General features: G+C 39.7%; 1 protein-coding gene across 1 annotated transcript; it reads right to left on the bottom strand.

Moving 5' to 3' along the window:
• Positions 1–5,748: 5,748 nt before the first annotated feature.
• On the bottom strand, positions 5,749–6,829 carry LOC103715859 (early nodulin-like protein 18). The gene is made up of 2 exons (XM_008803625.6): positions 6,451–6,829; positions 5,749–6,362 (listed from the first exon to the last, which is right to left on the bottom strand). The coding sequence occupies exons 1-2, from the start codon at positions 6,698–6,700 to the stop codon at positions 5,905–5,907; spliced, it is 708 nt and encodes a 235-aa protein (XP_008801847.2). The 5' UTR covers positions 6,701–6,829; the 3' UTR covers positions 5,749–5,904.
• Between the last annotated feature and the right edge of the window lie 4,684 nt (positions 6,830–11,513).

Here is an 11,513-nt window from a genome sequence, read left to right on the forward strand (position 1 = left end):
AAACCATACATAAAACAGTAGATGCCCAATCATACAAGTTCATAAATATGAATACGCATCATAAAACATTATTGCCATTATTCATGCTTTGAAATCCGTACTCGTCATTATTCATTCTTTGAAATTCGTACTCGTCATTTATTCATGCTTTGAAATCCGTACTCGTCATTATTCATGCTTTGAAATCCGTACTTGTCATTATTCATGCTTTAAAATCCGTACTTGTCATTATTCATGCTTTAAATCCGTACTTGTCATTATTCATGCTTTGAAATCCATACTTGTCATTATTCATGCTTTGAAATCCATACTATTATTATTCATGCTTTGAAATCCGTGCTTGATATTATTCATGCTTTGAAATCCGTATTCTCAGATGATAGTGCAACTATGGTCACTATTATTACCTGTGACAGGGCCGTAATCTTTACCAACTATTATTCCCTGTTGGCAGGGTCTAAACCTAGCTATTATAACCCACTGGCAAGGGTCATATGCCGAGCTACTATAACCCGCTAGCAAGGGTCATAATCTTTGCTAACTATTATTCCCCATTGGCAGGGTCTAAACCAAGCTATTATAACCCGCTGACGAGGGCCATATACTGAGCTACTGTAACCTGCTGACGAGGGCTGTATGCCGAGCTACTATAACCCGCTGGCGAGGGCCATACATAGCAATCTGAGAGTTCATAAACCATATCATGCTTTTTACGAATCTTATTTCATAGATACATTGGAAAGTGAATAATGGCGTCATAATGTATAAAATTCATGATCATATTGAAAACTTTAATTTTTGTGCAGCTTCTACATCATCATAAATTATGTACATAGCATAATAATCATGATGAATGCCATCTATTTAAAATCATGCAACATTTGCTGACACATGCTTGATCCTAATTTTGTGAAAACATAAATAGTCATATACAATTTCAAATCCAAATAATTTTATGTATTTGACAAACAATAAAATTGTGTCATGGTCACTTACCTAAATTCGCTCACCAAATCTTATGCTTAGATACCAATTCTCTCATGCCTAGCAATATCATTTAATTACATATCACTTGCACATTTAATTTCTATTTATTGATATCTTAAAATTATTTACAGCCCAACCATAGGACTCAATTTAATTTTCGGATCCATAGTCAAATTCAATTTCTAGTTCAGGCCCATGGCCCAAGTCCATTTCTGGTTCGGGTCTAATTCTAACTTATGGTTCGGATTCGATTCAATTTCTGGTTCAGGTCTGGTTTAGCTTTTGGTTCGGGTCTGATCCAATTTCTGGTTCAAGTCTAATCAATTTTCTGGCTCAGATTTGATTCAATTACTGATTCAGGCCTGCTTCAGCTTCTGGTTCAGACCTGATTCAACCTCTGTTTTAGGTCTAATCCAGCTTCCGGTTCAGATCTGAACCAATTCCAATTCTGGTTTAGACCCAATTTCCCTCTAGTTCAGGTCTGGGCCCATTTGCATTCAGGCCTGAAGTTTAATTAAATTCTGGATCAGGCCCTTCGCCTTATTTAGTTAGTGGGCCCATTTGTATCCATGCCCAGTAACATAATTAATTAATTTATGATTAAACCCTATTAGTCCTAGTTAATTTAAAAGGAACCTAGCCTCAAACTATATTCGATTTAGTTCTTCTATTAAAATTTGTGTCCTTCAGCCTAGTTAATTTTGGGTTTAAGAATACTGGGCTCGGACCAGGGCCTAGCCCGACCTCAGGCTTCTAAAGCCAAATTCATTTGAAGCCCATTGCCAAAACCAGACCCATTTCGGCTCAAAGCATTATTATTATTATTATTATTATTATTATTATTATTATTATTATTATTATTATTTTCTTCTTTTCTCTTTCCTTTTTTTCTTCTTTCCTCTTCCTTCCCAAACCCTCTTCTTCCTTTTCTTCTTCTCTTCTCCTTTCTTCTTCCCTTCCCGATCTCCTCCTCTTCTCCTCTTATCCCATGAAGCAACGAGGTGAGCTCGGAAGAGGCCGGCCTGAAACCGGTGGCGTTGCGGCCGACTAGTGCGCCTGCGACGGCTGCGGTCCGGCCAGCAGCAGCCGTGACCCGGCTGGTCACTCTCCTCCACCGGAGGTGGAGGAGATGGAAGCTCAGGCACCCACCGAGAAGGAGGAACCAGCCAAAGCCAGTGGTGCCCGCATAGCACACGGCCGACGCCCGCGGTCGGCCCAGTGGCGTCCACAGTGCCCCAAACCGGCGGCGTCCACGGTCGGAGGATAGAGATCCTCTTCCTCTCCTTCTTCTCTGATTACCTTCGGTTGAGATCAAGCCGGTTCCACCCATGGAAACTGGATTTTGCTCAAGCCCCCAAGGACCCTTCTATGAATCGGAAGATAGGTATGCATTTTAGGATTTTTAGATCTAGAGTTTGATGGGAGAGGAAGCCATAATCGAATGGAAGGGAAGGCTCTTCGGCATAGGCTGGTCATGGCCTTCGATCGACCGAGCCAATGTTGGATCACGGCCGCTCACAGGTGAGATCTTCCCTTTCCTTCCACTACATCTTATTTCTTTCTTTCTTCTTTTATTTCCATTTTGATTATTACATTAGATCGACCGAATGTAACTCATGAACAAAGGTGATAAGAAATTTACCTAGCTCCAAGGAGCTGTGAGGCTTTTCCGGCAAGCTACTGTGTCTGCTCCGGTGGCTCAGTACGGTAACGAGCAGGAGGTCCCTCCTCCTCCGGCGCCGCTGCTCCCGATCTGGCTCTTTTGCACAGAAGGAAGAAGGGTGAGGAGCAGTGAGAGTGTAGTCGATGGAGTCCCTTACTGAGGACTCTATGAGCTTTTATAGCTCTCGATCAAGCTTAGAGGGGTGATGATCGTGGCTGTCAAGTGGTTATAACCGCCTCAACAGCTGCCGATCTCCACCACCATTCCTCCCAAAGTTTCTAGATGGGCTGCTAACTATGGTCCAGGTCGGCCCATCTGGCCTGGTATTTACGGTTTCTGTCTCGTCAAGGATTTTGCTGTTAAAGGCAGACCAAGTCAGCCTCAGCCTATGATCTGGATACAATATATAGCCTTTTTAGTTCTAGACATTGCTCATTACATAGACTCATTTTAATTTTCTTTAGAAGTTGCAAGGCTTCTCAAATACAGTTAAAACAGGAATCCCAGAATCAGATTCACTAAAGACTGGTATTTCTGAAGCTTCCAATGGAAATCGGTCAGAACCAAGTAGTAGTTCATCAACATCCAGCAGGGCTGGATGGAAGAGCTGCCCATCTTCAGTGTTCTTGCAAGAACCCACAGCGCTACTAGTTAATCTCTTCATTTCATTTTGGCCTTCAATATTATTTACAACCACCTTCAGGGTTTTACACATCGAGCCATCAGTTTTCTTCTGTTTACAGCAACATAAGTTATCAAATGGATAGTGCTCTACAAATGATAATTCAGACTAAGCGCTGAGATTTTGCGGGCATATAGATTTTCTTTTTTTTCAAACCGAATAATTTTATATCATTGCTTCTTATACTTGAGGTGAATTTTGAAGTAGAAAAAGAAATAATATTGTTTGGAATGGCTGTGTGAGCAGCTTTGTTCCTATTGAAAGATGACAAATTATCTTGCAGCATTTCTTTTATGACAGCCGTAATGTATCTTGCAGCATTGTTTTTATGTCAGCCATTCAATTTACTGCGGTCCCAGAAGGACATGTTTTATTTAATAGATCTCTGAAATCTGAATTGTGAGCTAAGTTGCAATAATATTTTTTCTATGTTTAAAGTTCATCACATAATGATGTAGTGGGTAGCGTTTGGAACGCTTCATGATATGCAAAACTTACGGCTTTGAAGAATTATGAGAAAATTGTTTCGAAGATGAAAGGACATTTTCCCAGATTGATGTGGCTCTTTGATGCATGCCCTGCATTTATGTCTGAGAGGTTGCTACCCATTCATTGTGCCTGATGTACTGCCTGAAGGAAGTAAAAGTCTTGGCTGCATGTTATCTGTGACTCTGTGTTTTATGATTCTTCATTGGAGTAGGGTTTGAAGTGTTAATCAAATTGGTGATACTTTATAAACCACTAAAAGGCTCGTTATATATATATATATATATATATATATATATATATATATATATATATATATATATATATATATATATATATATATATATATATATATATATATATATTTGAAAAAATAATTTTTAAAAATATGATGCTTGAAAAAAATGATTTTTGCCATATTTAGCTGACCATAAAAAAGTAGTTCATTTCAAAATAGCTTATATTTGGTTGAATATTTGAAAAAATTGTGTGAAATATTTATTACCCTTAAGAAAGAAAAGGAAGGATTTTGATGGATTAAGAATAGTTTTGGAAAAAAAAAGATCATAATTTTCAACCGGTAGAAAAGTTACTTTTCCATGTCTCTCATTTTTTTTTTATGAAGCATGAAAATCTTATTCTCATGAAAATATTACTTTTCTATCTCTGTTTTTTGAAAACTCCAATCAAATAAGAGGCATTTTTTTGTTTTTCAGTTGGCCACACTTTTCTTGTTCCTTTTTCTGCGAACCATGCATTCACAACATAGTTTTTCCATACATATGTCATTGGTATTGTAGAAAGCTTGTATACTGATACTCTTCTATTTCGATGCTGATTTATACTCTCATGTAATCCACAACATTGTGATAAACGTAGACCATCACTATGGGCCCTTGTATGTAGCCATGATGAAGTGGGTAGCCATGGTCGCAATAGGCTGTGCATATCGATTGCAATGTGCTGACCAATTCCTTTAAAATTCACTCATGCTAGTCGTGTACTGCAGTGGGATGTTAAACAATTGAACCTAACTTCCATCTTTCTAATATACAATGAACAAGTGGGATAGCTGGGTGCTGCAATGGAGTTCGAGTTCCGGTGAGATTTAATGGTGTTACAAAGATTAGAGGTAATCTATCTATTTCCCGATTAGCTATTCGATCTCCAAATGCAAATATTAGAGGAAAGATTTGAATGGCTAAGATGAACTTAGTTACCACAAATTATTTCTAGTTTGATAGCAGTCAAAATCCATAAAAATCTAAAGGGATTTATCGGTTTAGCACTTACTATTGGCAGCAAACACAATAAGGGCCGTTAGCCGCACCCCTTTGCATTTGAGGGCCCTGAATTGATTGTTGAAAGATATTTATGTGCCCGGAAGCCCACATCATCAGTGCTAAGCTTAAAGCCATGTGGAAGGACATCATCTATACGAGCTTTGTTCTAGATACGGACTATATTCTTCTCGAGAAAAACTCTACCACGATGATTGAGTGGATTCGAGATTGGCGCAACTCTGCTGGCGGGATGACGCTGTTCCACGACATGCATACTCTTGAGAGAGTGTAACTTCTTTCGGACCACTCATGTCTTCCTCTTTTTTGCCAACTCTTTTTTCTGATTTTATTAGCTATACTAACATTCATCGTGTGTACAACATCGTTGCACCAAAAAAATATATATATATTTATCAATTTTATTTACAAATATTTTTATATAAATTGAAGAAAACAAAAACCCTTCTAAGAGAGAAACCCCAGGAAGACAGCCACCATGCTATCAAGAACAAAACAGCAATCTCCAATCACACTAATTCTACCCACCAGGCCAAAACTCGCTCCACCTCTCACCCACTGCCATTTAAATATTCTAAACTGGAAACAATGTCACTACTAAACAAAACAAATGTAATGTTATTAAAATGTCACTACTAATCCCGAAATTTTTATTATTATTCATGCCTGTGGATCCAGAACTAAAAAGTAAACAAAACAGAAATAAAATACTAGGTTTAAATATAAATTAAGCAACTGAAAAAAATGGAGGCCAGCTCAGCTCAACGCGGAATCCCGACCCCCTCTTACACCAAGAAAACGCCAAAAAAGCCCCAAAAAGCAAGTCCCCAGACCCCGCCACCGATCACCCTCGCCGGCGAAGCCCCATTGTAGAACCTCTCCCCCTGGTCGCTGGTCCCCGGGATCGTCGTCGACGACGACATCGGCGGGGGCGACGGGTCCTTGTACGGCGGCGGCGGTGGCTGGCTGAGCGCCGGCGGCAGCCCTAGGCCGTGCGCCACCGAGATCTGGAACCGCATCCCCTGGAAGCACTGGATCCCGTCGTCCGCGTCCGAGAAGAAGTAGTTCAACCCCTCCTCCGTCAGCGGCACCGCCAGCGCCGCCGCAGCAGCCCCTCCGGGGCCACCAGCGGTGGGGGAGTAGACGAAGGTGTCGTCGCCGTTGTCCTCGTCGGTACTGCATTTCTGGTACGTCGTCTCATTCTTGGTCTGGATCACCCTCGCGTTCGCATTCGTGTTAAAAACTGCCAGACATTGGGGGAAAAAATTAGCTAAAAGCCGGATTTTAAAAGCGATCGATTTAGGACAAAAGGGGATGGAGGATTCTGGTACTGAGGTAATCGCCCAGAAAGAATTTCTGGGATTTGGCCCAGGCGGAGTAGTTGGTCGCGGAGGAGTTGGAGGAGGAGTTGAAGAGCCAGCCGGCGACGCCGCCGACAGTGTGGTTGGTGTAGGCCGGCGGTGAGTTGGCGGCGGAGGCCAGGGGGGCGGTGGCGGAGAAGAATACTGACACGGCGAGGGCGGTTACGGCCAGCGACAGCACTGGGGAGCGGTGGGCCATCAAACCCTCGCTCCGATTCATCAGTGACGATGAATAGATCTAATGAGAAGGAAGTCTATTTAGTAGTGGGGGAGAGAGCTCTCTCTGGTGCTTTATTATATATATAAATAAGTTGGTGTTATTTTCCTACGAGTTTTTCAAAGTTCTCACGGTCATGAGGTAGGAAAGAGACGAGAACTTGTTTGGTTCACGAAAAAAATTACGAAATTTGATTAAAATTTTAAAAAACAAAAATTAGTATTTTTATGAGAATAAAATTTTATATTTTATAAAAAATATAGGAAATATAAAAAAACTATTTTTAAGCCTGAATAAAATATTTTTACTAAGAGTACAATAAATATTTTATATATTTTTTTAAAAAATAAATACTCAACCATGTGATATTTTTTATAATTAATTAAATATACTAAAATTATTTTTTGAGACATTATATTTTTAAAAATTATTTTTTTAAAAATAAATATTTTAGTAAAAAAAATTGCTGACCAAACGAGTCGGGCTGGCTCAAGTGGGAGGCTAGTGAACGTGACGGCCCAATGGACCTGCTCCACCGGCGGGCCGGGCTCTGCCTAGGATACCATGTGGTTTTGTCAGACCCGAGTCTGATCCGGCCGTGGCCTTTGGGCCTACTTTTCAGGTCTGAGACGATTGCTTATCGGGCTTCGGACTTTTGGGCTTCGGATTTCCCCCGTCTTCTCCGCGATGCCGTCCGTCTCCTCTCCCCAACCCAGGGAGCACATCCTACCGACGACGACGCCGCCATCTACACCATGGGCGACGGGCGAAGAAGATGAGGAAGGGAACCACGGCGAAGGGTTTGGAGAGGGGGAGAGATGGGAGAGAGGTTTGAGGGGGTTGAGGTGGTGGTGGGAGAGGGATTGGGAGAGAGTGGGGAGGAAACGGGAGGATGTGTGGGCGGGGCGGAGGGAGGAGACGGGAAGAAGATGAAGAAGGGAACCGCAGGTGGAGGGTTTGGAGAGGAGGTGGATTTTGGGATTTGGGAAAAATTAGGGAGAAGTTGAAAGGAGATGGGAGGAGCGGGTGGAATGAAGATGAAAAGGGTATATTTTATGTGATATTTTAATTATAATATATATATATAATATTATAGAAAACTAAAAATACTGGATTCGGGCCGGGTCGATCTAAACTCGAGACCGGCCCGTTTAATGGGCGGGCTCTATTTTCAGGCCCGGCCTGACCCGTCGGGCTTAAAAACCAGGGCGGGGCCCATTTTTGACAAGTCGGGCTCAGGCGGACCTTGCGGGCTGCTCGAAGGATGCGCTTTAGGTACAAATTTGTGATGCAAATCTGATACCATGTCTCTTTGAACCCACCTGCTATGGACAGCATATCTTTAGATTCGAAAATCACTCGTTAACCAGTTTTTCATGAACCAAGTAATATTAGAGCTGATCATAGGCCAAGCTTCAAGCCTAAACTATATTTATTTGTTGTCGAATTTCAGACTGGGTAGGGGTGGCAATCTAGTTGGGTTGGGTCGGATCGAATACTGGTTGAGTTGGATGTAAGTCGGATTAAAAATTTGTGGGTCCTAACCTATCATGTCTATTAAGAAGGTCAAATATTCAAATCTAAATCTGGCATACTTATTATATACGTAACTCGACCCGACCCACATAACTTGTTTATTAAACAGATTGAGTCATATTCAATAGATTAAACATGTTAATTGGAACTTTAATGGATTAAATAGATTTCGATGGATTAAATAGGTTAAACAGGTAAGGTTAAATGGGACAAAAATAAGTTAAGCAAGTTTTAAATGAATCAAAAATCTAAATATGAACTTAGCCCATTTAATAAACAAGTTTAGATAAGTTAAGCCATTTATGATCCAAATTTATTTATGTTAAATCTAAATCTGCTTAAAGCAAATAGTTTGCCGGTCAGTTGATGGATCTGATTATAAATTACCATCTTTAGAATTGAATCTATTTAAAATTTGATATTTTCTGTCCTCAAGCTTGGCCTATGATCAACTCTACCTAATGCAGAATTTTATATTAGAATTCTAGATAGTATGTTGTATGGTAGGCAGGTCTAAAGTACAAATCACTGTATCCAATTTATGAGCACTTAATATTTAGTTATGGAATAAATTTGGAAATGACAAGAGAAAGCTATTTGGTTAAGTTTGGAGGAGTAAAACTTATTCTGTGGAATTGAAATATTATACTTCTAGTTTGAAAAATAAGTACAAAACATGGGTGTGTGCATTTGATATTTCTGGGAATTTGTAACAATTTGAATTTTATCGTACCAACAAAATTGCTCTCTTATTTTTTATTTACCTAGAAAGTGGATAAAAGCAACAAATGCAACAGAAGAGGATAACTTTTTTTATTCTACGGTACAACTCTATTGCACCAACTTATCCCTTGGCCGGGTATAAGGCGATTTCACCGGATAAAAAAATGGAATTTTGTTGCGTAACCATAGAATAAGAACCTGAGCCTTTTTATGTTGTTATACCGCCCAACACTTACGTACATGGTTCTATTTGCTAAAAATGGCTGTGAATGGTAGGCAATGCATAACAAGGACTTGGCATACTATAAGAAAGAGATTTTTGAAAGTCAAGTGTTTTCACGATTTGTAAGGGGTATACAAATAGATGGGCATATACATGTATCCACAATGCAAAGCTAAAATATCGTTGAGAGTATTTGATTTCATATATTTTTTATTGAAATATAATAATTGATCTGATCAAAGAGAAGAAAGAATTTTTTTTTAGCCCATATACACTTGGAAGGATGTAGGAAGAATAAGGGAAGTTCGAAAAGTAGGGTGCTATTCTGATCAACTTCTTAGATGCTTTTAATATTCCAGTCAACAGGTAAGCCCCCCAGCAGCAAACTCATCATTATCTCGATGACATAACAGTATTTATTATATTCTAACAATATTTATTTTATTATTTATTTTTTGTATATAATCATATTATTCGGTTGTACATCATATTCTTGTTGTACTTAATGCTCTGTATAAATACAAAGACTCTTCCAAATCTGATGGTGAGAAAGTGATTGCAACTTCTTGCTTGGTATACAGAACCTATTGACGTGCAGCAACCTATCCAATGCATTTGGGGACCTAAGGCGAACTCACTAAGGGGGGTTTTTTTCTTTCTCTTTTATCTTTGAGGTTTTTTCTGTAGTGGGCCGGCCTAAGGCGAACTTACTAACGGAGGCATTTTTTTTTTTTTTTTTTGTCTTTGAAGCTTTTCCTATGATGGGCTTTCTTTGGGCTGGAGCCTTAGACGACCGCCTCAGTCGCCTAAGGATTGGACTGGCCCTGCAACCTATCTAGCAAGCACCTTGTCTTCATCTATCGCATCATCTTCTCTGGCAACAATACTCACCCCTACATTACCAGCTATACCTTCCATGCCACTACCATCCCCTACCTCTTTTCTTCCATTGGTCGATGTTCATCTTGATGGCCCCAACTATTCAGTCTGGAAGACATGCTTCAAGCCTTTTCTTTGTGTTACTCCTTGATCAGCTATGTGGATAGATCAATTTCCGCACCTTCACCTTATCTGCAATTAACTAATTCTGATCAAAATGTAAACAGTAAAAAAAAAGCCCCAGTCTAGAATACCATCAATGGCTTGTATAAGAGCAGCTTATTCTTGAATAAATATTAAATTCCAAGGATGAAAATGGGTCAAGTCTACCCGTGACCTAACTTGGTATTGGCACGATTAGACTCCACCCAATTCATACTTGAAGACCATAGGTTGTGTTCAAAAATGGGTTCTAAGTCAAGTCGCAATCCAACCCAACCTGTATACTCGAGTGATCCAAATCCATTCTAAATCAGAACATTTTGGGTTTGGTTCGGTTGAGTTCATACTTGACCCTGACCCAATCTGAATGACTGAGTCTAAAATTCTTTCCATAGATTCGATCCAACCCAACTTGGTCGATTAATGGATTAGGTCTGGGTCCAAAATCATAACTTAAATATAAAAATAAGATCAGGTCGGGATCAAACATGTCTGGTCCAACCTAATCTATTTTCTATCTTTGATCCCATTGTTGCTCAAATGGTGGAGAGGCGGAGCTTCTAGTGGAGGATGACCCTCCTCGAGCTCTCAAGCTTCTGCTCCTCATTCTTGTGGTTTTCGAGGGCTTCGCCATTTATTGTGAGGTCAAGCTAATTGAGGAAGAATGGGAGTGTGAGAACCGGCCTCTTGGGCCATATATGGACTGAAGTTGGCAGGCCTAACCGGTTTCAGGACTTCAAAAAAAAAAAAAAATGAAGAGCGAGGTTTTCACCAGCAGAACTAGAGGGGCCTTTGGGTGGGTTTCTTTCTGGGAAAGGGTTTAATGTCGAATCCCTATTCGAGAGAGAGAGTAACCTTGCAATTAACATGAAGTTAGTAGTTAAATGGTGATCCATTATCATAAAAATCTAATAAATTGGGCATATATTAGGACAAAGATGGTCAACAATGAACCATGGAAAAAGGCAACATCTCATACCAAACTACACAAGTAAACTAAACACGATACCCTTTTCTGAATTAATTGAGGCAAAAATATCAAAACGCTAAACAAATGCTAAATACCAAGTTTCTCATTCAGTTAGTCAGTATCGATTTTAGTATAAATATACCTTGAAAGTAAATAGCATTGGAGGAAAGTGAAATCCATGAAGCCAGCTACAAAATTCAAAGCCAATCAAAAATATCAAACCCTTTTGGTCTTTTATTGAGAAACTATTCATTTTACGGGCATTTCACGACATAGGTAAATCAAGTATTAAAACTTATGAAATTTTATTTATAGATAATTAA

Source organism: Phoenix dactylifera, chromosome 13 (assembly GCF_051530095.1).
Source record: "Phoenix dactylifera cultivar Ajwa chromosome 13, Ajwa_hap1_PhDact_Kaust_v1.1, whole genome shotgun sequence".
In the NCBI taxonomy this organism is placed as follows: Eukaryota; Viridiplantae; Streptophyta; class Magnoliopsida; order Arecales; family Arecaceae; genus Phoenix; species Phoenix dactylifera.

What these genes read in the sequence shown, in the direction of transcription:
- LOC103715859 (XM_008803625.6), bottom strand. Translation starts at nt 6,700, where the DNA reads ATGAATCGGAGCGAGGGTTTGATGGCCCACCGCTCCCCAGTGCTGTCG. An exon ending in CTTTCTGGGCGATTACCTCA is followed by an intron (nt 6,363 to 6,450) that starts GTACCAGAATCC and finishes AATGTCTGGCAG; the next exon opens with TTTTTAACACGAATGCGAAC.